Raw genomic sequence first — 25,861 nt, forward strand, 5'->3', positions numbered from 1 at the left:
AGAATTGGCAACGCTGTCTGCAAGTAGTCACAAAGTTTGTAACGTACGGGATACAGAAATATATGAGACATACCGTACTAACCTGTGCATGATAGTCACAGGGAAGTGTTTCATTCTGGTCCCGCTAGAGGTCTCGTCAGTAAGGTTTAGGTAGCTAGCGACGAATTTACCTCTCTATAGCAAGCATTGGAAGTAGTAGCCACAAACTGTGCGCTACAACTAGAAAGTTTTGCAAAAATTTACATTCATATCACTAATTAGATTATGTATGTACATATACAATACACATGCTCTAAGTACTAACTAACTACTAACTTAACGTAATACATGCTAGCCTGCCTTATTATAAAGCATTTTAATCGCTATCATTTTAATGCGCATTTAATCCACAGTAAATCGTCGACCAATCAGAAAAGACCAGTTTCTGTTCCTACCCTTATATTACTGAGCGTTTTTGGACCCGTACGAGGGTATTATGGTGAGGAATTGCTGTAAATATTTACACACTATTTACATGTGTTACAAGAAAATGTTCTAATTATGTGTTTTGGAACTTATTATATTTGAAAAAAGGTATAGAAGTGAAACGAAAAGATACACATACCAGTGCTAGTGATGGATAATGATAATTGTTCTTAAACACATTAAACAAAATACTATATAGAAATTTATAACCTATATTTAATCATAGATCCATGCAATTAAAGAATTCTTAAAACATCATGGATACAAAAATGGGGAAAAAAGACATTGTACAAGCGGTGGTTCTTTCGGAAGATTTTGTAACAAATTTGACACCTATGCATCATATATATCCAAGTATTTTAATGCCAATCATAAACGTACCACTTCTGGATTATTTAATGGAAACTTTGATCAAGTGTGGAATACAAGAATTGTTCCTTTATTGTAGCCGTCATATTGATTTAATAAAAGCTTATATAAATAAACGAAAGTGGCCAAGAATAGTAGTTTCTCTGATCATATCGGAGGGATGTTTAACTTTGGGTGATGCGCTCAGAGATATCGATACAAAAGGTACAATTCGTGGCAATTTCATACTAATAAGAGGAGATGCCTTTATTAATGCAGATCTTATGAGTGCCTTAAATAATCATCGCTCTAAACTTCGAAGAGATAAAGGTGCAACGATTACTATGTTGATGAGAAACTTTGGCTCGACGAATGATTCCCTATTAAGGAAAGAAACGTTTCTATTAGTATCTGATAAAACTAGTAACAAGGTCCTACATTATAGTAAGTTAAGATTTGATGAGAAGAAAGTGAAATTAGAATTGAATTGGTTCTTAGATCACAGTGAAATTGAGATTAATACTTGTTACATGGATAGTCATGTTTATATGTGCTCGCCTGCTGTACTTCCACTGTTCTCCGATAATTTTGATTTTCAAGTAAGTTGTTCAACTTTATCCTCCTATGGAAGAAAGATATTAAATATAGTTGCAAAAGATTAATTGATACAAACTTATTTAATTAAACTAAATTCCTTTTTAACAATAATATAAAAATATCTTTTTTAAGCAGATTTAAGTAATAAATTTTATGTTAAGTTACTAATTAAAAAATCTTCTGTAATTAGTATAATTACAGAAGATTAAAATAAAGAATCACTGTTTATTTAATTGTATTGTTATTTGATATTATTAATCATTTTCATGTCTATTCATGGAAAGTAATGAAATTAAACATTCTGTGTAATGTATTAAATAATATATAATTTTGTATATCATTAATAGACAATGGAAGATTTCATTCGAGGAGTGTTGATGAATGAAGAAATCCTGAATTCCCGTATTTATTGGCAACAATTGAATCCTGAAGAGTATAGTCTACCAGTTATATCATGGAATGCATACCAGATTCTTAATCGTGATATTTTGAATAGGTATAGTTTTCCACTTACGCTGAATTCTATTCCATTCCTAAAAAATTTTATTCATATGCCACGAAGCACTTACAAGCACAGAAGTGCCTCCCTTGCTAAAGGTTGCACTTTAGAAAAAGATAGTGTGCTTTGTCAAAATAGTACACTAGGAAACGATACCTCTGTCACGAGGTCTGTTATTGGACACAACTGTTTAATAGGCAGTAATGTAAAAATAAAAAACTCCTATGTACTGTCAGATACAAAAATTGAAGATAATTGTACTATTGCAAACAGTATAATATTTCCAAACTGTGTTATTAAAAACGCCACTCAAATAAATAAATGTATATTACATCCTGGAATAATTATTGACGAGCGAACAGAATATAATGATTCTATATTAGAATTGAAAGATAATGAAGTTATTGCTACAAAAATGTCAGAAATTGAAAATGGTGACTTTGAATTTTTTAATGATTACCACACGGAAGAATCTGATAATGACTACCATGCAGAAGATGATTATTCTACAGATGATTATTCTGCAGATGATACAAATACTAATGTAGATTCTGAAAACAATTCGCCAATTCCAGATGATACAGACATGTTTCTCTATGAAGTTATCGATAGTTTGTTAAGAGGTTTTCAAGATAAACTCAAGTGTGAAAACTTAATTCTGGAAATAAACTCGTCAAGATACGCATACAATATTACCATGAATGAAGTAACATATAATGTTATTAAAGCTATACTAAATTTACCATTTCATTATCATTCAGAAAAGAAAGAAACTGCAAATAAACAAGAGTATCAAGAATACTTGAAAATTATGGTGTCGTATTTCCAGCCAATTATTTTGAACTATGTTAAAACAGAAGATGCTCAAGATGATTGTTTACGTGCAATAGAAGATGTTGCTAATTCAACCGAAGAATTATTACCAGTTTTAGAAATTTTATTACTTGTTTTTTACAATAAAGACGTATTGTCGGAAGAAAAGATTTTAAAGTGGTATAGATCCAGTGGAATTAAAAACAATAAAATCAAAACTGCAATAAAACGGTTTATTGCCTGGTTAGAAGAACCTGAAGACTGATGAAAGAAATCTTCAAAGAAAAGTCTTAAGATATACTTTATATAAAACAGTATAAAATCTATACTTTGTAATCAATGTGACCTTGATTAAAGTAAAAAAAATGTTTCTGATAAATTTTTGCCAAACTAATTTTGAAATGCAACTTGTTATTACCAGACTGAGATTATGCAAACTACAGCAAGGATTTGTTTTTTCATTATGTTTTACTATAAATGCATAAAAAACTACAGTCTCACTATTAAATTTAAAAAAAAAAAATTTTTAATGTAAAATATCAATGAAATTAAAAGAAAATAAATTGCATTATTTAATGTACTGTTTTTATTATTGTATTAGTTTTTTTGTGGTAATACACTTTGAGCAATAATACAGATCAAGTGTAAATAAATTATATTTTGTATATTATAATGTGTATCAACTAGTAACCTTATTAAAATATTTTAATTAATGTATTCAAAAGAGGAAGTATAAATTATTATTCTGTGGGAAAAACAGTATCTGTTAAGTTGTGCCAAGTTTGGTGCTCATGATCTGGAAATTTAATTGTATCTATCCAATGTTTTAGTCGAGCTCCTTTGCTGTTAAAACTTAATTCAAGTCCACCTAAATAATAATACAATGCATATAAGTGTAATACAATATAAAGTACTAAGCTAGTGAATAATTTTTAAAATTTTACTAAAATTTACATGTGAAAATTTAATATGTTCAATGACATTTATCACGTTACATGTATATGTAATACTTATACTTCTGATATTATATTTATTCAATCACTTTTATTTTATGCTATATCAATTTTTTAATCCTTAAGACGATCGTTTAATTAATAAACATTCTACTTTATATTATATTATTATATTCGTTTTACCAAGGTAGTCGTTATTCTTGCTAAAGTCCTTGTCCCACACTGTAATGTATAATGCAAGTTTTGTAAGATCTATCAACCGCATAGTAAAAATAAATTCTTCATTCCATTCAGAATTTAAAATTTTCCACTTGATTGTTGTGTTCTGAGAATTGCGACCTATGATTTTCTTTGGCATGAGCTTTCTGCCTATGATACGTGCAATTGAATAATCGAAGACACGTTGTTTATGATTGTTTGTCACATTTTCTATAAGGCACAACTTGACAAATGGGTCAGAAAATCCGTTACTATCCATTGGAAGTAGGTTTGCAGCTTGTTGAACCGTAACTATTAATGCTCTACGTCTTGTACAGTAACTTAGAGCCACTTCAATCTTTCCCCATCCATTGGAAAATACACTCCATGCAGCTTCTTCATTGTTCACCTATGCCAACGTCAAGCTCTTATATCTTAGTGTCTGCAATAATGTAAGTAAAGTCGGCCGTCGCGAGAAATTGCATGTTATCAATTTATAACTTAATATATTATTACTCAGCGTTCGTCAACCTATCTAACATTGATTATAAGAAGAAAACGAAATTAATTATACATACTGGATAATAATCTTGGAATGGGACATTATAATGCTTGGTTTGATGGGGTTGTAACTCGTGCAGGGGAAACATCGCTTCTCCTAGAAAGCCTTGACTTGCTGGATCGTCCTGAAGTATCAGGATGTGAAGTGTTTTGCCATTCCATATCTATTATAAAATAATCATTATCGATATCAACCTAGTTGTTATTTGAGCAAAAATTTGTTATGTTCCTACGTTTGTTTCCATCGTTCCATAAAAGTTTAGTTTCTCGGACTATTCCGGATTCCGTGTTTTGTGAACTGTCTTTGTTCGGAGATGTTACGTATTCGCTACTAGATTTATTGGTAATATGTTCAGTTTGCTGAACGGGTCGGCGAGACCATGAATATCCATTGGTAGCAAGCCTCGTGCTTGTTCCACCTTGCACTGGAGGCGTCGAACCGCTGGGTCGTATTGCAAGGAGATTTTTAGAGTTCCATAATTTTCCTCCACTCCTACATATCATAGTAGCATAAGATTTATTTTATGATTACACATTTCTTTTGAATGTTATTGTATTTAATATAGTAAATTCACCGTGTTCCAGCATTTGTAGGTGTGACCAGTCGATTTGATTGTTGCTGCGCGGGTTCTCTTTTTCTAAGTAAAATTGACTTGCGTGCTGGTCCATGTGTTTCTTTTTTATTTGAAACTGTTCTAGTATTTGTTCCGTTGGAATGATTGCCGTTCCCAGTTTCATTTGAACCATTGACGAATTCAATCTACAATATGTTAATTGATGTTAGCTAAACTTCTACCCTTTTGTCTAGCATTCTTACGTACCTGAGAGATTGTACCTGAGAGTTTTTTAATTGATTGTACGAATTAAGCTCTATTCTGCGAGTATCGTTATTCATATCGTTGGGATTGTCAGATTTTTTCACTTTTTCATTGACGATTTCATCTTCGAAAGACACACGTTGTTCAAATTGGGAATCATATATAGCTTTACCATTTGTTCGCAATCGTGAACTCGTAACTGAAGATGTTGGCGAAACACGACTACATTGGGATGTAATTGAAAGAGTAGACCTATCTAATTGATCTAAGCATTCTTCACGATTGTTCAGCGGTGATAAATCGTTGGATCGCTGTCCCGGCGATGTTTTAGATACACTGCTAGTCGATTGAGCAGAATTCGAGAACGGCGAAAGTCGCGTTATTTCTTCATCCGACGAGGAATCATGAGGTTCTGGTAATTCCAGAGATTTGTTTCCTCCAACAGTCCAAGACATCTGTTTGTGACCAATTCGTGACCATCCACGCTCCTGTTTTTATCAAATATGTCAACGTATTTATTTTGTTCAATCAATTACTTTATTACAACGGAGTATTGAAATACCTTTTTCTCGGGCAGAATGTACTTTGGCATGCCTTTAAGAAACCAAGCGCCGCTTTTTTTCCACATTTCCCTGGTCTCCGCGCATATACGACACAGATATTGTCTTTGACTGTTATTTGAACGTCTGACAATTCGTTGCATAGTTGTTCTATCTAGTACACTTTTTGTTGAAGCTGTACTTGGAAATGCAGAATTAAGTTCAGTGGTTTCTATGCCACATTTTTGGCATATATATTTACGACAGTCTTTGCAAAGATTTGGCGTTGCACCCAATACAGCCCCAAATTTTTCACCGCATAGAGCACAGGAACATACGCAATGAGCACTATTAGAACAACGACTACTACAGTTTCTTCTCTCATTCATTCTTGTTCCAGTGACAATACAAACATTACGTTTCATGTTTTCTAGTCTCTCTACTAATCTACCAATACGTTCTTGTTCCGATAAATCTAGGGCTTCGGCTCTTTGTATCACCTGAAATATTAACAAAAAGATATATATATGTAAACGTTCAATTAATATTTTTATTTTGACTTTTTACTACCATTTTTACAACTTCGAGACTCAAAACTCTTAACATTTTTTATTAACGAATTGAATTACCTCTATGATTGCTTGTTGCTCTTCTTCAGATAATACAAATGATTGTGCACAACGATTTGTACCCGCAGTGTAAGAATTAGAATAATTACCCCATTTTGAATCTAGAGCACCAGTCTTTACAGACCACCCTATACGCAATCTAATTATAGAATACAATAAACATATTTAGTAGAGAATAAATATTTTATGTATATGTCAAACATATCTTATTTGTACTTACTTTGCTCTTAATGCTAAGTGACGATCATTTGGACAAACCCATCTGTTTCCTCTACCTGGATCTTTTACTGTGATGTCCATAGTGATTAGTGAGAAAGAGATTAATGAACACCCTTAGATCATTTTAAATATACTATGAACATTGTGTAATGTAGTTTATCCTACGAAAAATAAATATACGTAAAAATAATTATAATATATAAAATAAGATTAAATTTAACTACCACATTGTTAATGTTATAAAATTATTTTTTCACAGAAGCGAAATTTTTAATATGAAATCTCGTCGATTATTCGATTGATCGAAATTGTTTTACAAAATTCGCGTAAGATAAGGTACGAAAGAAATTAATGAAAAAGATATTTTCTAAACGTTAATTTATGAAAATAATACTTATGTATATATAATAGTAAATAATTGCTAAACATAAAATTAATTTATAATGTACAATAATTATATTATGTATAATTAGTTGCTTCATTAGATTCTATTTCCTTGAAACGGTCGTCGCTGATATTACTTGCCGCAAAAGCATTTCCTCTTTCCTGCATGTTGAAATTTCTATGTTCCGATATTTACTACAGCTAATTAGCCTTAACAATTAAAAACTTGAAAATTGTGACACGCTTATTTCTAATCTATTTTGTCAATAAAAATATAATTAAGCATGTGATTATTATTAAATGAAATACTAATATATAAATAATAGTGTCATACACATATTAGACATTAAATATTTATGACGTTTTTTAAATTCATAATCAAATTAATTACTATATGATAAATCAATTGTTTTTTGCTTGAAATATCAATTGATTAAAAATAGTATAGGCAAGATGAAATTAAATTATGTACATTAACAACGTAACGAAATACAAGGGAAAATCTCCAAAATTGCTTCGGAATGATACAATCGTGATGAACGTACGGGTGATTGCAATTTAAATATAGCATTTGAGTCACCGTATATCCGAAAAAATAAGGTGTAATCCGACGGAACAGTGTCCATTTTAAAATACAGGCGCAACAAGTATGTATATGGTTTCATTTCTACATGATTTAAGTTTCTAAAAGAAGACTATCTATATTTGTACATAATCGATATTGCAATGGTTCTTGCGTCGACCCTTATTTTCTTGTTACGGAACAACTTTAATAGTTATAAAACTCGAGAGAATATCTTCTAAATATAACAGAATATATTTGAACGGGTTAAAAACCGGAAGGAAGCTATTCTCGTGATAGGGAAATCGAATCATTTTTATCGTCGAACAGGTTTTTTTTTGTAATTATCATAATTTTGCAATTGTTACAGGGAAACACATGTACGGAAAACTAATAAAGAAAACACAAATCTATATTATAATACATTGTGTTGATCAAATTGTGTGAAATCACTGTGTTGCATATGGACTATAGTGTTATCGCAGAAAGGGAAAATATTGGAAAGTGGTTGCGTGAAAAGGGCGAGGAAGGGAGGGATATCTCGTGTCGGACGCGTGGCAGTCGCATAGTGACTGAAAAAGAATAAGCGCGAAAGTCCTACGTTGAAGGGCGATCAATCGAAACTTGTGACACGTATCATCATAACTCATGCGTTGCATTGTAAGCGTTTTACCCGACGCTACACGGCACACATAATATTACCAAAATTACATGAAACAAATCAGCGCGTACCCTCCAAACCAAATAAACTGCAATTATGTATTCTAGACTTTAAATAATCATTCGTTCAATCATTTTCTACAAAACAAGTAGCACAATAAAGATTTCGAATATTATCTACTTCATTGTTAGATATAGGATAGATTATAATAACGAAGAACCGAGCGTTAATATTGAAATTCTTTCGGAAAAAATAATGGCCATACGTTGTCTTTGTGAAGCTTTTATCTTGTCAATTAATACGATTTATTTATTAATCCGACAGCCAATAAGGTACAACCAACAGGAACTTTCTTATTAAAAGTGAACAGTTGTTCGAAATAATTCGTATACTTACGAACGGTGTGAATTTCTTCTGTCATGTGAGTTTCAATTAAAAGGCAGGCTGTCACACCAAACTCTAATTATCGAATGTTAGGCAGTACGGCGGTTGCGAATGACTGATGTCTTTACTAATTACGAAACAGTCCGCAGGATGTGACTTGCGTGGAGGACAGAGTATAGAACTGTACTTGCCACGCTATCAGCAAGCCGACAAGTGGGTGCTATGCAGTGCTATGTATTATCGCAGAAACTAGCCTACGGTCTCCACTTCTCTTTCGATACTGGCGCAAGAGGGTGCGTGACATGCGTGCGATTCACAGGGATGTATCTAGGAAATTTACTGGCAAGAATATCGAAAGTTCGCGCTGAGCTTAAACATTATTATTAAATAACATGTTGAAACAATGTTTACGTTCTCAAATAGAACGCAGCGGCGAGCAAAGGTCAATGTACGCCTCTTAAAAACGAATAATTTTTTTTTAAATTCGACCAAACGACTTGGATTTTTTTCAGATATCCGAATAACTCGTTTACTAGAGAATATGTAAAATAATATTTGAAAAATTGCAATTAGTTGAAGCAACAAAACCAAATGAAGAGATTGCGTTTCTAAACTTTGTTATCTGACTCCGTAATGAAACATAGTATGTGTTTTATAGATCTCGGTAATTTAAATGTATGTTAAAAATTTTATCGACTAATGTTATTGCAATTATTTCCACATAGAAATGATCTTTCTCTTGCTTCGAATGAAGTAACATTTTATTTCATATTTCTCTTATAATAAATAATCTCTTAATCTTGTGTTGTTTTTTTTAAAGAACTATTGTGTGGATTACATAATCAATTAGGACACAAAATAAGAAAATATTAAAGTAAACGGATGATTTAAGGAACAATGTTGTACATATACATATATTAATAGAAAAGAATATTTATTTTATTTTCAGACTTCCGGCTACGAAAAGGGACTTGGCTTGTTAAACTATCTCTCTCGCATCCTGCCTCCCTTACTCACGTTTTAATTCATTCATCTATCAACTCATACCAACAATAAGAACAAATATTAGTGATTCAGATGTGTAAATATTATACGTTCATATTCGTTAGAAAATTCTGGTGAACTTTTATTTATGATATTAAATTAATACATACTTTACCTCATATGATTAAAAAATTATCGTATATATATGTAATTATTATCGATAATGAATTCTTAAAACCGGTCTCCCAAATCGTTTTTAAAAATCTCAATATTTCTGATTATTTCCGCCACAATAATTCATAATTTAGTTATTTAGATTATTATTTAGTTACGTGTATATCTATAAAACTAGACTTGGTATAAATATATTGTTTACTTTTGACGTGAGACATTTATGATGAATGATATATTTAAAACAAATATTACATACACAAATTCAATAAAAGTTGAAGCATAAACGAATTACGTGAAAATCCAAAATAGAAATAATTGAAATGAAATGTTGTTTTTTTTTATAAATAAAAACGTAATTAATTTCTCGTCAATTATTACAATTCTATGTTAATAATCGTAAACATAATCAGAAACTCTGTGTTGAGGAAAATGTATGTCCTTGTCCTATATTGCAATTATTGACGTGCTATGCTTTGTAGCCGTTTGCGTTGCTTGTATCTTATGTATACATACATATACACGTCAGAGATGAAAGGAAACACAGTCAATTATAATTATTTTAAGCCTTTAAATCGTAGATTTTCAATTTCATGTAAATTTTAATGAGTTCTTACGTATTTTAAAAAGAAGGGAATTTTAATTAAAAAGACAAAGGTTTTTATTTAAAAATGCAAACAAGTAGTTAAGTAACAAATAAGAAATAATGATATCTAATGTACTTATTTTATTATATTACGTTAAAATTAAAAATGTTATATATCTAATTTAATTTTTAACGTTTATTTACACTTTTATAAATGTGCACAATATACATAATAGATAATTTAAATTATTTCATATATATTGTTAAGTTAAATATCTGTCGATGTAGTGTATTGTTTCAAACCCAACTTCAACCATAATAAGGATAATAATCATCCATTCTAAACGAATATGATGACGGTCGCTTAAATGCGAAGATAGAATTCCAACAAGTTCCACACAATGATTTATTTTCTCATTAATAACCTGTGGTATAAAATTGGATAAAATAACAATTTGTTAACAATTAAAAACTCAAAAATATACTTACTCTTGTACGTTTTGTAATATTAAAATATGAACACGTGTGTTGATACAAAATTTCTAAATCGTCTCTTTCCCAGTAGAAGTCAGGAGTATCTAACAAATCCGAACTTAAATTGATTGAATGTCTCAACGCGAATAGTTCTCCCTGTTTTTTTAATACTTCTTGTTGACTTATTCTAAGCTTTCTGCCAAATTTTAAGTCCTCAGTGACGAGTTCTATGGAGTCTATATAATTATCTAATGATGTTTCCCATATACCCAGCTTTACTGATTGAGCAATTGCATTTGAAAATGTATATTTATCTAGATTTGTTGCAGCCAGTGCTAACATAATATTTCCATTTTTAATGTGACTTTGTTTCCTGCAAAAAATTATATAAAACAATATATGAATGTGTGTATTAACTGCAAATGAAAAAATAAGTTAAATATAAAGAAAAATACTGTTTTATGATACATTCTTAAAGCATATAAATCTTTTTACCCACTATCTGTATAAGCATATGTCATTAATTCTCTTTCTGCTTCGATTATGACGTCTGTATAAGGATTCTCTTCATAATTTTTTAAAAACTTTAATATATTTCCATATTCAAGATCTGTGACATTCCACATCACTACAGTGCCTTCCCGAAAAAAGAATATTTCTCTTGGTTCCAACTCTATTTCATACTTTGCTGTTGCATGTATAACATCTGGTAAAGCTGCAAATGTAATGCATAATAAATAATTAATTATTTATTTAACATTACACCACTCATTTTAATTTGTACATATTTCAAAATTTTATTTGCACTTCAGTTATATAATTATGTATATTATTTTATAGTTTTATGTTTGAAAACATACTATATATATATATATATGTATTATACACAGTGTACTATACTACAAGAAGAACAAACAATTACAACTTCAACTTATAAGTCGCAAGCACCCGACTAAAAATAAACTACAATAGCAATAGCAATAGCAATAATCAGCCTAAGAAATAAGTAAAATATAAAAATCTCAGTAATATAAGTGATTAGAGTAATCAAATACAAGATGTTAATGAATAAATGAAAATAGATTATAATTCATTATAGAGGTATGTTGCAAAAAGATTAAATATTGATTTTAATTTACATTGTTAATTGACAAGAATTTTAGGAACATGTATGTCTTAATCTACTAGGAACGGACTATCACAAGCACCTAATCCTGTTGCTACCCCACCTTCATTAGCAGTAGCTAACTTAGTTCTTAACATGTGACCACCTTGTTTATTGACATACACATTATTTTCATCAGCAATAATTATACCAAATATTCCTAGCTCAGAAACTAATTCTTGAGGTTTTATAATTGCATTGATCTCTGGTCTAATCATATAATTTTTATGAACTGGAGGATAGATTTTGTCCATAAGTACCCAAGCTACCCTATCTTGTTTGTATTTTACAGATTCTAAAAAGTATTTTATATCTAATCCATATTTGTTATTGCAGCCTCCTTCTCGCTGTGGCTTGAGTACAAATCGATGTGGGTCTGCAATCCCCATTTCTATAGCTGCATTTCCATGTTCATTAAAGTCTAATGAATAATGTTCTGTACAAAATAGTACAATGCAATACATAATCAACAACAAAATCAATTACTATTTGTATCATAAAAATAATTCACTTACCAGTGAATATTTCTTTAATCTCAGCACATAGCTTTTCATTATTTAAAAATTTATTGATTACACCAGGCTTTGCAAGAACCTGCTGAATTTTTTTTGTTCCCACTAAATGATATTGAATAGTAGGACATTTAATTGCTAAGGATCTCTCTATAAGTAATCTTACTTCCCATTCTTTTCTTGAATGATATTGTTCAGGTTTATACCCACACCTATAGTATACAACAGCTACAATAAAATGATCTACTATCAATTCCTTACTGGATCCCAATTTTGTTGTAGCAGCTAATTGTGTTAAATTTCGACGAATTACTTTGATATTTGGATTTCGCTTGTTAATTTCATATTCATGAAAGCATTGATCGCATATGTTATATGGAACGTCTTCAATAACAAATAAAATGACTGCTCTGCAAACAATTATAGTAATTTTTAATATTTTCATCTGTAAAATTCAATCAACTGTGAACCTACCGTTTATCATTATACATATTCCATGCTTCTATCATACTTGAACATATTATTTGCAATGCATTATTTTCTGGCAAATTTTCTACTTTTTCATGACAACCGAGTTCTGTTAACACATATTTATGTAATTTTGTTGAAGCAGGTCCTAACCAACCAAAGCCAGAAGCAATTGTATTTATTTCAACTTGTTTCCAAGTGCAGTAGGGAATTGATATATTATTTGTGTCTGTAGTCGAACAATTTGTATCTAACATTAAATCAGATCGTAAAATACCAAGAGATACTTTTTGTGCAGAACCTCCTTCAGCATGTATGATATCACATATTTTAAATAACTCTCTAGTGAAACTGTCGGCTTTTATTGTTTCTTCCAATGTTTCTTTCAAAAAATTAAAATCTTGGGCTACTTTATGTACAAGTAAGTTTAATTTTGATTGAATCTGACAAGCATTCTCAAACTCTTTTCTTGGAAATGGGGACGGTGTCAATATAAATGGTGCAAATTGTAGAGTATTTTTATTAAAATTTGTTTTAGACCTCATACACATTCCATGCATTAGTGCCCAGTCTTTTGCTTTTTCTATTAATTCTTCTAATTCTTTTTCCGATATGCATAAATTATGTATTAAATCCATGTTAATTTTTTGATATCTTCTTTTATTATCTTCCTCTTTCTATTTATGACAACAATTTTAAAGATTTGATCATTTTGATAACAAAGTATTTACATAATACATTGTTATATGTTTTTATGAAGTAGTACAGCAGTGTAGTAAGACTGTATATTGTCTTGATAAGTTACATTATTCGGGCTTACGTTTGACAGACATTTAGAGCAGAATTCAATTGTTTTGCTGTATATATATTTCCAATGGTGAATTTTTTATGTATATATAGAAATTTTATACTTACAGCTAGTTGACGTACAGATTGTATCGGGTATATATAAATTCTCCTCCATAAGGCCATGTACTAAGCTTTCTAAGTCATATTCTTCTGCAGTAGCTAATGCTTTTACATTCCACTCCTATAAACATATAATACTGTATTATACCACAACAGGCAATAAGCTGCCAAATATTAAAAATTATGTCACAATAACATAAAAATAGATAATTTAAAGCAATCTGCTTCCTAGAACAGACTTTTAAACATAACTGTCCTCTCCCAAACTATCACTGCAATATTGATACATACATATTAAATATTTGTAACCGTTGCATATTTGAATACGTGTTTCTGTCGTACGAATGCAATAACATTGTAATTGATATCCTATACCCTTAAGAAAAGAGATACTTCAAATAATATAGCGTAATATAAGGTAGTATACTGTACTGTAAGACAATTTATTGAAAACTGAGAAAGAGAAAATGAAAGAGAAAGATACGTGCAATGAACCAATTACGTATGGAATTATTATAAAATAAAAATATTAATTCGTGCGATTATTATTTAATGATTACTTACACCAACTTCTTCATTCTTCGGAAAAGGTCTTTTCTTAGGTCTTTTCTTCAGTTGGAGGGCAGAGTAGTTAACGTCACCTCTGTTATTAATTATTTTAATGTCACATTTACTTTTTTCGTATTGAACGCTACTACTGTGTAAGAAATTATTACAATTATGTTGCAAATATAATCTTATAAGAGATGAAGGTTTCGTTAACGTTAGATTATACGAGGTTAAAGTTGTTATTTTTCTATAAGTACCAAGATTAATATTGCTTTTGCAGAGCAACTGGATGCATCTTTGAATCGTTGGCAAATTCATCTCACTTAATATAACATTCGATAAACTTATGTACAAATTGTATCCCGTAGAAACAAATATTATATACAAATATTTGTGTACTCGAACTAAAATCACACGTTGTCTATTCTGTTAATGAAATTTAATATTTTGTTTTCAATTCACAACTACCGGTCATACTGTAAATCATAGACTATATTGACCATAGTTTTTGCTATTAGAAAGGCACCATGCAAGAAGTTACAGAGACAAGCCAAGTCGTCTCGTTTCATAATCTCACCAATGGTAAAATTGTGTATGTTCAATAGTCAATCAAAACAGCATTTCTCTCGCTAATCTTCATTTTAGCAACACATTCATAGCTATGAACATATATCCATACTTTTAATCGTATGAACACACATGAACGTATGCCCATTTAAATTAAGACACGTGCACAATGGAAACTGGTTTTATAGTACATATATATATGTTTGTATCATGAAAACTCACCCACATGATAAATACGCGCATAAACAGTTTGTACATATACGTGCGTATTAAAACGTAGTCAAAATCTCAAGAAATGTCAAGAAAATACTGTCATGTATTTTCGTTTTTATGCCATTCAAATTAAACTAAACACTCGATTTCAATAATAAAAGATAATGGAACTTGCGCGAAATTTGATTGCTTGTAAATTGAAACGGTATCTTCTTAAAGTACCAAAAACGACTTCTTTTTATCACGTAAGACATATCAGGTGACGTAAATTTCTTTTATATTAAATATTACTAATATAATTATTGCAAGTAAGTAATTAAATATATTGTGTGGTTATTTATAATGAGCTCTTAGAAATCGTATTAATTTAACATTACCGAATGTGTTGTTTGTAGTTTTAAGTATAATTAATGTTTTTGATTAATGATTTGTTTTGTTCATGCTGTATGTATATATAATTGCAATTTATGTCAAATAATTTTGTGTTATTGTTTTTAAAATGTTTTATATTCTACTAGAAAAAGGTATTGTAATTTCATGGAATACATATACTTATAATATAGATTGGCTGAAGTGGGAAAATTGGAGGTACCAAAATTACAAGGAAAATATGACACTGGTCAACTAATATTACATAGAGTGTTTGGTTATCGTGGTGTAATATTATTTCCATGGATAGCAAGGGTTTACAATAGAGATGAACCATATAAAAGCGAGGAGTAATTTTATTATATTCATTTACATTAAAATAATGGTGATTTATTAGTATAGGTACAGGGTATAATACTAATTCATATAATATATTATTTTAGAATTATAGATGATGAATTTAACGGCGTAGAAAAAGCAATAAAACCTAGACCTCATACATTTTATCAGGTATTAATTGATCAAAGAGATTGTCCATACATAGTGAGTATAATAAATTAATCATAAGTTTTATATATTTATTATTCATCCATTATTAAGGTTCAATAAGTAAATGTTATTTATATGTATGTAGCGTGCTCAAACAGAAGCAGTAACATTTTTGGGAAATCAGGAAAGTAGTCGTAGTTTATACGCAATACCAGGGTTGGACTATGTTGCTCACGAAGATGTCTTACCTTATACAACAAATGATAAAACAGCATTGCAACATGAACTTTTTGATAAATTTCTAATGTATAAACCAGATCAAGATCCATGTTTTGTTGCACAAGAAACTCTTAAGGCATGGCAGAAAAAGAATCATCCATGGCTGGAATTATCAGAAGTACATAAAGAAACTACCGATAATATTCGTATTACAGTTATACCATTTTACATGGGTTGTAGAGGCAGCCACACTGCAGCTGTACATTGGGTATGTGTTATGGTGGACAATATGGCAAATATAAAAAGATTTGGGTTCAAATTAATATGAAGCGTTTCCATTAACAACATAAAATGTATATTACATAGTGGCGATATTGTATCCGTCTGGAGAATTTGGGTGAGGAATGTGTACAGTTACGTGAAAGACACTGGAGAATATTTAGCCTTTCTGGAACATTAGAAACTGTTAGAGGAAGAGGTGTAGTTGGTCAAGAACCTATTTTATCCAAACTTTCACCTGCTTTTCAATATAGTAGTCATGTGAGTTTACAAGCTGCAAGTGGACATATGTGGTATGTATTCTCTGATAATTTGATATATTCATGCGCAATTAAAAAATATTAGGTTTAGGTTAAAACTCCAATAACTTTTTAGGGGTACATTCAGAATGGAAAGAGAAGATGGACATATGTTTGATTGCCGGATTCCACCATTTTCTTTGGAATCAAAAGCACAACGACCGATTTCACCAAATATATATACATGATTAAATCTTTCAGCATTAAATGAAAAGTAATTGTAATAAAATTCTTCTGTTCCATTGAAAATTCAATATCTATTAAAACTAAATTAGTCTACATAGTAGTGATTATGATAATGACTGATATAATGAATTAAAAATATTATAAATAGGAATTCTGTAGGTCTCATGGAACACATAAATGAAAATTCTTTAAAAACATGTTGTAACATAAAAGGTCGATAATTATAAGCGCTCGAAAAAAGTATAATATAAATACAGTTTCCTTGTAATTAGTATTAGTTAAATAAATATTTTAAATACTTGTCAATATTTCACGAGATAGGGTAACCACTTTTATTCATAGGATAATAAAAGGATTAAGTGATTCAACAATAAAATTGATTGTGCTAACGGCGCATCCATGGAGACCCACGTGGGCTCTCTCCAAGGTAACTTAGAATAGGACTAGAGTAGTGGGGATAGCATTAACATGGAAGTACATGTTACACAATGGTCAACACCACATAATGCGACGTAACTAATGGAACCTACTGTACACTTTACTTATCCTCTAAGATGGTTCGCACATCCCCACCATTTTAGTGCGCATCCAGTGCAAATTGGGATCCTGCCTCAGCAATGAATCGTCAGCTAGAGGAAAGAAAATGTTTACATAGAGTCTTCCTAACGGATCAATACACACGTAGGAGTTTAGTGTAGCATCTGTAAATCTTGGGAGACATTAATTTACATAAATTCATAAGAGAAATTAATTTATTTAAATTTATAGTAATAAAAGAAATGTGCAATACAATAAGGGATGGTAAATCTCAGAAATGGGATTGGACGAATGCCAATGAATTCCGTTGGAACTGTCCAATCCCATTTGTCAGGTCTCCTCTCCGCCACTTGGAGCAAGTTCCGAACAGAATCCCTGACACCATTGGACACCAATGGACACCACTAGTCTTGAGTAGTAATCCTAACAACGATCAGACGCCTGGTATCCTTGCACCCCTCTTATCCTAACGTTCCGTCCATGTAGAACCAGTAGAAATTATACTATGTATTGAATCCATTGTACCTATTGCTGTCAAAGTGAAAAGAATTTGTGCAACACGATGTGTGAGTTACGGTTTTACTTGCGTTTATATTTTTAGTTTTTGTCACTCTGTTTTACGTATGTATGCTTATACCATTCTATATATACTGATCTATAGGTATGGAAATATAATTTTGTTGATATTGCGCTGACAATAGAATCCTGTCAGGCATTTTGTTTAGTCACTCCCGGTTTTATCAGCAATTTCAGCATGTATACTTTCTATTTACGCACTATTTAGTAACAAAATTGTTCTCGTTAACAAACAGTATTATTATTATCATGTAAAAATATGATTATTTCATTAATTCCTTTAGGTTTTAATATAACATTCTTAAAGTTCGGTATAATTTTGCAGGATTATAACTACATATTGTTTTTGATATTTCAATACTATGTTAATTTTAGTTCACAATAATTATATAATATTTAAAATTTTGTATTATCTCATTCAACTTTATTTAGCCGGTTTAGTACTATGCAGCGTGATCGCGTTGTTTAAATTCGTGTTCAACGGTGTTATTGTTTGCAGTTAACAACAGGTGTCTTCTCATTTGCTATACGTATTTTATATGTCTTAAAATTCTATGTTAATTTATTTTATAGCACATGTTTATATTACACACTTATGCGGAATGTATTAGAAATTTTGCCGATTGTATACAATAGGGTGATCATCACCGATGACAATGACATTGAAATATGTTAACAGGGTCCGCCGCTAGCTTTTAGTTTCAAAGATATTCGCAAAAAACTGTTGCTATTACTACATTGAACTCCGCGTATATGTATATCTCGTATCAACTTGTGTGCGTGAGACAATAATCGGCGCTTATCTAATGTTAATGTTTCTGTATACAGTAAATTCTCTCTAATTATCCTGCAGCTTATAAACCAAAAAGAAAAATTTTAGAAGAAAAGATCAATTATTTGAGCCTAACGTTTCGTTTTTATAGTTGTTGATTGTCAATATTTAATGTATATATACACAACATGGTAACCAAAAGTGTGTAAAAATTCAAGATTGACCTTTGATCCATCTTTCTACACGAATTTTTGCATGTATGAAATATATTTTAGTGAATGATGACCTTGACAACATATTTGTCATTGAAATCAGTGAGGATCTCCCTGTTAAAACAGGCACTGATAGTTTTAATAATAAGCAATATTATGAATAATTAAAAATGAATGAGTTGATATTATTTTTCTTATATTTGTTTCAATTCATGAAATTTATCGCTTGTGGGAATGGTGCTTGAATGTAACTAATTAAAAAGATTATGCTCTACATTATCATAACTTAAATCAATAATAATAATAATAACTTAAATTTCCTTAAATTACTAATGTTTCATTATGTTCTCTTCATTTAGTGGTGGAACTTACAAATGAAGTATTAGCTCAATTGCGTGAAAATTTTTATGAAGACAGTCGCAATATATTGGCACAAAATATATGTACAAGAACACATCCTTTAGAGGCTTGTATTTCACGAAGAGTTCTGGAAAAATCACAACATGTCTATAACCATAAGATTGAAACAGAAGGAAAACCCATTACGAATCAAAAACGCTCTGGAAGATGTTGGTTATTTGCAATACTAAATGTTATAAGACCTACATTTATGAAGCAATATAATTTGGATGAGTTTGAATTTAGTCAATCATATCTATTTTTCTGGGATAAGGTTAATATTATACTAGATTAATACTTTATGTATAAGATAAAAATATCTTACTTATGGATTTATTAATGATTTTATAGGTTGAGCGTTGCAATTATTTTTTGCATAATGTTGTAAAAAGTGCTATGAGAAATGAACCACTAGATGGTCGCTTAGTATCATATTTATTGCAAGATCCTTTATTTGATGGAGGCCAATGGGAAATGATTGTTAATCTTATAAATCGTCATGGTCTAGTTCCTAAACGTTGCTTTCCTGAATCCTACAGCTGTGAATCTAGTTCACAAATGAACAGTATTTTAAGAAGTAAATTGAGAGAATACTGTAAAGTCCTCAGGGATATGGTGTCTAATGGGGCATCGGACGAAAAATTAGAAGACAAGATTCGAGAACAAATGACTGTATTGCATCGAATAATTGGTATCTGTTTAGGCATTCCACCAGAAAAAATCACATGGGAGTATTATGATGAATCGAAGAATTATAATTGTATTGGACCGATTACGCCATTGGAGTTTTATAACAAATATGTAAAACCATATTACAATGTTGATGATAAAGTATGTTTAGTAACAGATCCAAGGCCATTTAATCCATATGGAAAACTTTATACAATAGATTATTTAGGAAATGTAGTAGGTGGAAAACCAACATTATATAATAATCAACCATCTGAATTATTAATGCAATTAGTTGTAGAAAGTATAAAACAAAATGAACCTGTATGGTTTGGATGTGATGCAAGTAAACGTGTAATAAGTGAACATGGTATTGATGATATGAGAGCGTATGACTTAAAATTAATGTTTGGAACAGACATAGTCAATCTTACTAAAGCAGATAGGTTGATTTACGGAGATTCTATGATGATGCATTCCATGGTATTTACTGCAGTTGGGGTTGACGTAAGTTAATAACTAATCATATTGAATTTCTTTGAAAGTTTGTGAAAGTCTATAAATTTTATAGTATGTATACATAGTTTGTACGTTTCAATATGAGTTATAAAAAAAATATAAAGGTGTAGAAGTAATTACAACCAGACTTTTTTCTTTTTCAGGAGAATGGCAAAATTAAAAAGTTTCGGGCAGAAAATTCTTGGGGAAACGACTATGGTCAAAAAGGATATCAATTACTAACAGCAGATTGGTTCTCTGAATTCGTTTTTGAAATAGTCATTGATAAAAAAATAGTACCTGCAGATGTTTTGGAAGTATATAAACAAGAACCTATTATCTTACCTGCGTGGGACCCTATGGGTACTCTTGCCCGCTAATGAAGATCTACTGAAGAATAAGCAAATAACTTGGCATTGTTTTAATTAATTTATAAAGATCAATAAATGCAGGGTCCGATATATCTATAATTTCATATATTTCTTAATAATAGTGGTATTGCTCTTCGTTTGTTTTCCATTTATATTTAAGTTATTTTTAATTCTTGACATACAGTATTTTATATATGTTTAGTATAACGAAGGGCTGAAAATGAGTATTTCTTTAAATATATATAATTAATAAGATTTAGAAATCAGAAATAATCATTTAAATGTATGCGTAAGGTTTGAATTTGTGTAGTTACAAACTGCAAGAATATAAGAATTGCATAAAAGTATATGGTTAATAAAGACATTTAATCTTTTGTTTTTGTATAATATTTACTGTTTCCTTCTGTTACATCCTCTGTTAATAACTTCAGAAAAAAATATAACCTTTGGAAACGAATATTAACTCTCAAACATAAATGTAAAATTTGGTGTGCTTAATTTTAAATGTCAGGGTGGTGTACTGATCTAATACTAAAATATTTTATACGATCAATTTTCTTTTTCAAACAATATTTCAATTTAGCCCATATACCGAGACACATATTTTGCAAGCGAACATCATTTTGATTAATTGCAAATTTATAAGTATTTTTTATAATTATTTTTGGTATTCTTATATGACCTTGTTGGATTAAACTTAGAGCAGCATATAACTTACAACGAGCAACCAAGTGTGGATCTCCAAGACGCATTGCTAATTGCAATTGCTTTACAGAAATTTTTCCTGCCATTTCAGCCTGTATAAAAATGTTATTTTCCGCTTTATATGTAATTTACTTTATCAATTTGATTTAATCAAACAAAAGAAAAGATAAATTATATAATTATTTGGGTTAAAAAATATTTCAATATTCTACATTGTGTTACATCTACATATCTTATGTATTTCATTAAAACTGCTATTCAACTTACACAGTGTTGATATTCATCTCCTAAAGCAGAAAATGCTCCACCTAAAGTAGACAACCAAGACATAGCATGATCAACTTCTCGTCTCTCCAAAACCATTTGTGTTATGTTATCATTCCTAAAATAGGAACATTGAATACTGTAACATATTATTCTTTGTAGCATTAAAATAATGTTAGAACTTCCTTACCCTGTATAATCTAAAAATTGTTTCTTCGGTGTACGTAGTTTCATTAAAACTACTATTGAATTTGTCTCATCTGGGACCCTGTGTTGTGAGCATTTTAACAATTTTTTATATGCAGCTGTGTGATATGTTTGCGAACTTAGTAATGTTGTAACATAAGCTGATACAACATAAGCACTATATCCTTTCTTATTTAAACAAATCACATTTATTTTAATAACTCTGTGTCCGTTGCATTGATTTGTATTGGTATTCCTATGATCTGTATCTCTATTCTCTTTCACTTTTTGTTCATATCTAATTAATGCATAAGATGTAATAATAACACTGTCAAAAATTGTGCTTCCTCTATGTATAATTAACTTTATAGGATTATCCATTTTCCTTATTTTGTCGAAATAATTGCTCTTTTAGTTGCATAACAATATTGTTTTATTATTTTGGGTAAACTTATTGAAACATAACAATATAAATAATACATATTATAATTATTTATCACAAATACTGTTATGAACAGCAGTATTTTTTCAGTAATTAAATTACAATTTTTATATCAGCACGTATAAGAACAGTACAAATTTTCTAAAAGTATTCAGCCAAAATGTATTTTCAATTTTTAACATTTCTGACACATTCGTAAATCTTACTACGTAACTGTCGATGGTAACGGTCACTACTTCATAGATTTTAGATGATTTTAGGTTAGGAAATCAATTGCCTATGTATGTAATCGTGTATTGTGTGATAGGAGAATGGTAGGGATAAGAAGAATCTGAATATATAACATTATGTGCTAACTAAATTGAAAATTTGATATATTCTGATTATAAAATTGTATTCGAAGCTACTTTTTGTACAAAAACAATAACGTCTATGGAAAAAAAGATCCTGTGAATGTTGTTTCACTTCAAAAGAACATTTAGCTACTATTATTTAAATTATGTCCTTTCATTGGCTACTGTAGAAAACATAATTTTTGCAAGTAATTGATAAATAATTCTTTGTTACGTCAGAGTAACTTAAATTTGTTGTTGCACAAAATCTTTAGTATTTATTAAATATTAATATACATAACATTACCACTAATACTAAAATAATGGAAACTTTATTAAATATAAATTTTTTAAAAATAAAAATATAATAATGTTTCTCACACTTTTTCTTTCAAATAAATCGAAACTCAACGAAACCAGAACCATATAATCATTCATTTTATGCAACATTCTGCAAATGCTCTTCAATTGAAAAATCATGAATTGTGCATTTAAATTATTGTTTTCCAAAAACACCATTCACCAATAAAAGTAGCGCACATTATTATAGAATACATATAATTGGAATTAGAGAATCTGGTTCGGGGAATGTAGAATGTGTTTTGCGCCACTGTGCGCGGTACAGCATGGCGCAGTTATTGGCATTTCCCAAAATTTCGTCGACCAATCACGCTCGGCAATCCGAACACACCTCTGCGACGAACCAATCAGGGCCCTGGTATCTATTGTTGCGGTATAGTAATTGGGGCCACGTACGACAATTGAAATTCTGTTTGCCGCGTAATATTTATAACAAAATGAAAAAGAGACTGTCTGGAAAAATTCGCAGAGTTTTTAATTACAGTTTCCGGTCGATCTTTCAAATACATTTCACGGCATAAGGAGTTTTATTGCGAGGTAAGCGGTTGACTCGTACGTCGCTGGATGTCTACAAGTACCCCACCTTGCGATTCGGCCTAAGCTTTGACGAGATACCTCTATTGGTATTGGGGTCCCCGACTCGATCGTCGCAGGTTGGACTTACCCCGCTTGTCACTGAGAAACAGTATTTAACCATTCTACGTTACACAGTGTAATATCGAGCCATTCGCGATCGTTCGTTTCTCAGAGGGGTTCTTAAACGTTAAACCTTTGGATTATTGCATATTTTCTGAAATAAAGCGTCTCTCGTTGCTTACTGACATTTCTTACGTTAGACACGCGACGGCAAGGTATGGCGTTTTTGAGAACGGTGCCGCGTTGCAGTGCCGGTAAAAAGTTAAGGAAGTGTGTGCCACTTCCTGTCGGGTTTCTCGAGAACGTAACGAAACCATCGGTGCAGTTGGTGCAGGTGCACGAACGTGAATACACCGGCGGTGCTGCTGACGTGAAGCCGGCTCCACGACAGGTCGACCCATTGGATTTGAAGTTTAACGATCCAGTAGCAGCTTTCAAAAGCAAAACCACCAAAGAGCTTCTACGTGCTTACGTTGTTTATCAACTATGTTCGATCGAGTTAATCGCCGAGAACAATATGAAGGTAAGCCCCTTGCCCGATGTCTGCATCGTCCTGTGCGGACACGTTCAACGTCAATTACACGCTATTATTTCTTAGAAGTGTATATTACTTCTACTGCATTTACGACATAATTTTCATTGCTTTTATCACAACGTATTTTCGAGTAATTCAGTTTGACTTTTTATGTCCGAACATGTCCATCGCCGCGGTTCCGGTTACGGTGACATCAGAAGGTTATTCTTAAGATTTTATCTCTTGAAACTGTAGTGAAGTGACCGGTATGAATCGAGATAACAGACAACTATAACTGTTTATAGAATCTATGTTTCGTTTGTTCTTTTTAGTCATTCTTCATTTCCACCGGTTAAAACTTATCCTTATATTGGCGATTTCGTTGTCCAATTCATTCAAGTGGCAACATATGTATGTCTGGAATCGTGAAAACTTGGACAAAATGAAACAAATTCTTATTTCCCAAAAAATGTTCTCTGTCACAAAATGTGTATATGTATATCTTAAATAATATAGTTTCATGTGTATAACCTACAACTTTTCAAGAAAACTATCGAGAAGTGGTATCGCTGAGGCTATTCAGCGAGGAGAACGTCAGTGGTAATCATTCTAACTTCTATACAATATTTTCTCTGGAATAAAAACAATTTCTCTTATAGCATATTTTAAAACAGCCATCTTTTGCCCATAAAGAAGAAATTACAATATTTTAAAAAGATCCTAACACAATGACTATAAATAGCTACAATTGTATAATCAAGTTCTGTGTCAAATTTCATGTTAACCGAGTTATTAGTTCTTAAGATATGTTCGAAGACTTTCGAAAAATAAATTTGGGAGAGCATAGTTTCCATTCTGCTACAGTCTAATGGAAGTCTTGGTAAAAAATCGATTGACCACCAAAGGGGTATGTTGCTCTTTAACAGTTATCCGTAGAGTAGTGATTTTCGAAAAGAATTAATTTCACTTATTCGTTATGAAGTTTACCGCGTTGTATACGAGAATAGGGAAATATGAAGAATCTTCGATGAACAGGCATCCATTTGTATATCAAACTGTCGTAGTTTCGAAATGATCTGAAAGTCATGGAAAATTGTCATCCTATTGATAGGTCGTCCAAAGTGTACGATACCTGGTACGACAATAAATCGTCTAGTAAAATCGTACATATCAAAGCAACGATCTTGTCGTTAGGATTACATTGATAAGAATGGTAAATGTGCGAGACATATGATTATTAAAAGATCTCTATCGTATAATTTCCACTCGATAATTATATGTCGTTTGTACATACATGCATACATACATATCTAGTACAT

General features: G+C 30.9%; 7 protein-coding genes across 11 annotated transcripts in view; 4 read left to right on the plus strand and 3 right to left on the minus strand.

The window, feature by feature from the left end:
* The first annotated feature begins 184 nt into the window (after window positions 1–184).
* On the plus strand, window positions 185–3,252 carry Eif2bepsilon (eukaryotic translation initiation factor 2B subunit epsilon). 3 transcript variants are annotated; one of them, XM_078184755.1, is made up of 4 exons: window positions 185–266; window positions 393–573; window positions 692–1,412; window positions 1,758–3,252. In XM_078184755.1, the coding sequence occupies exons 3-4, from the start codon at window positions 723–725 to the stop codon at window positions 2,985–2,987; spliced, it is 1,920 nt and encodes a 639-aa protein (XP_078040881.1). In that variant the 5' UTR covers window positions 185–266; window positions 393–573; window positions 692–722; the 3' UTR covers window positions 2,988–3,252. The 3 variants fall into 3 exon arrangements, with proteins under 3 accessions (XP_078040881.1, XP_078040882.1, XP_078040880.1); XM_078184756.1 differs by having other exon boundaries at window positions 393–478; XM_078184754.1 differs by having other exon boundaries at window positions 393–1,412.
* A 199-nt stretch (window positions 3,253–3,451) lies between these two features.
* On the minus strand, window positions 3,452–8,877 carry LOC144472061 (rabphilin-3A). Its single transcript, XM_078184751.1, is given in 10 exon segments — window positions 3,452–3,590; window positions 3,859–4,282; window positions 4,452–4,598; window positions 4,668–4,927; window positions 5,010–5,194; window positions 5,256–5,740; window positions 5,815–6,291; window positions 6,421–6,559; window positions 6,641–6,800; window positions 8,643–8,877. Coding segments are annotated over 9 exon segments (2,325 nt in total). The 5' UTR covers window positions 6,721–6,800; window positions 8,643–8,877; the 3' UTR covers window positions 3,452–3,462.
* Window positions 8,878–10,506: 1,629 nt separating this feature from the next.
* Window positions 10,507–14,918, minus strand: LOC144472062 (uncharacterized). Of its 2 annotated transcripts, XM_078184752.1 has the most exons (8): window positions 14,464–14,918; window positions 13,906–14,020; window positions 12,997–13,240; window positions 12,526–12,932; window positions 12,162–12,446; window positions 11,341–11,560; window positions 10,861–11,218; window positions 10,507–10,796 (listed from the first exon to the last, which is right to left on the minus strand). In XM_078184752.1, the coding sequence occupies exons 1-8, from the start codon at window positions 14,764–14,766 to the stop codon at window positions 10,635–10,637; spliced, it is 2,094 nt and encodes a 697-aa protein (XP_078040878.1). In that variant the 5' UTR covers window positions 14,767–14,918; the 3' UTR covers window positions 10,507–10,634. The 2 variants fall into 2 exon arrangements, with proteins under 2 accessions (XP_078040878.1, XP_078040879.1); XM_078184753.1 differs by lacking the exon at window positions 12,162–12,446.
* Window positions 14,919–15,243: 325 nt separating this feature from the next.
* On the plus strand, window positions 15,244–17,377 carry Poldip2 (DNA polymerase delta interacting protein 2). The gene is made up of 6 exons (XM_078184757.1): window positions 15,244–15,487; window positions 15,792–15,947; window positions 16,041–16,140; window positions 16,232–16,573; window positions 16,672–16,877; window positions 16,960–17,377. The coding sequence occupies exons 1-6, from the start codon at window positions 15,393–15,395 to the stop codon at window positions 17,069–17,071; spliced, it is 1,011 nt and encodes a 336-aa protein (XP_078040883.1). The 5' UTR covers window positions 15,244–15,392; the 3' UTR covers window positions 17,072–17,377.
* A 629-nt stretch (window positions 17,378–18,006) lies between these two features.
* LOC144472832 (bleomycin hydrolase) lies at window positions 18,007–21,477 on the plus strand. Of its 2 annotated transcripts, none has more exons than XM_078186235.1 (4): window positions 18,007–18,172; window positions 19,526–19,839; window positions 19,917–20,741; window positions 20,897–21,477. In XM_078186235.1, the coding sequence occupies exons 1-4, from the start codon at window positions 18,169–18,171 to the stop codon at window positions 21,110–21,112; spliced, it is 1,359 nt and encodes a 452-aa protein (XP_078042361.1). In that variant the 5' UTR covers window positions 18,007–18,168; the 3' UTR covers window positions 21,113–21,477. The 2 variants fall into 2 exon arrangements, with proteins under 2 accessions (XP_078042361.1, XP_078042362.1); XM_078186236.1 differs by lacking the exon at window positions 18,007–18,172 and adding an exon at window positions 18,594–18,691.
* Window positions 21,451–22,983, minus strand: LOC144472833 (uncharacterized protein F58A4.6). The gene is made up of 3 exons (XM_078186237.1): window positions 22,263–22,983; window positions 22,076–22,190; window positions 21,451–21,900 (listed from the first exon to the last, which is right to left on the minus strand). The coding sequence occupies exons 1-3, from the start codon at window positions 22,637–22,639 to the stop codon at window positions 21,604–21,606; spliced, it is 789 nt and encodes a 262-aa protein (XP_078042363.1). The 5' UTR covers window positions 22,640–22,983; the 3' UTR covers window positions 21,451–21,603.
* A 1,023-nt stretch (window positions 22,984–24,006) lies between these two features.
* Slga (proline dehydrogenase slgA) overlaps window positions 24,007–25,861 on the plus strand; it is a 35,537-nt gene continuing 33,682 nt past the window's right edge. The window contains exon 1 of the mRNA XM_078187185.1: window positions 24,007–24,551. Coding sequence (XP_078043311.1) covers window positions 24,246–24,551 — 306 coding nt within the window. The 5' untranslated portion in view covers window positions 24,007–24,245. The remainder of the gene's footprint in view (window positions 24,552–25,861) is intronic.

This window comes from Augochlora pura, chromosome 7 (assembly GCF_028453695.1).
Source record: "Augochlora pura isolate Apur16 chromosome 7, APUR_v2.2.1, whole genome shotgun sequence".
NCBI lineage: Eukaryota > Metazoa > Arthropoda > Insecta > Hymenoptera > Halictidae > Augochlora > Augochlora pura.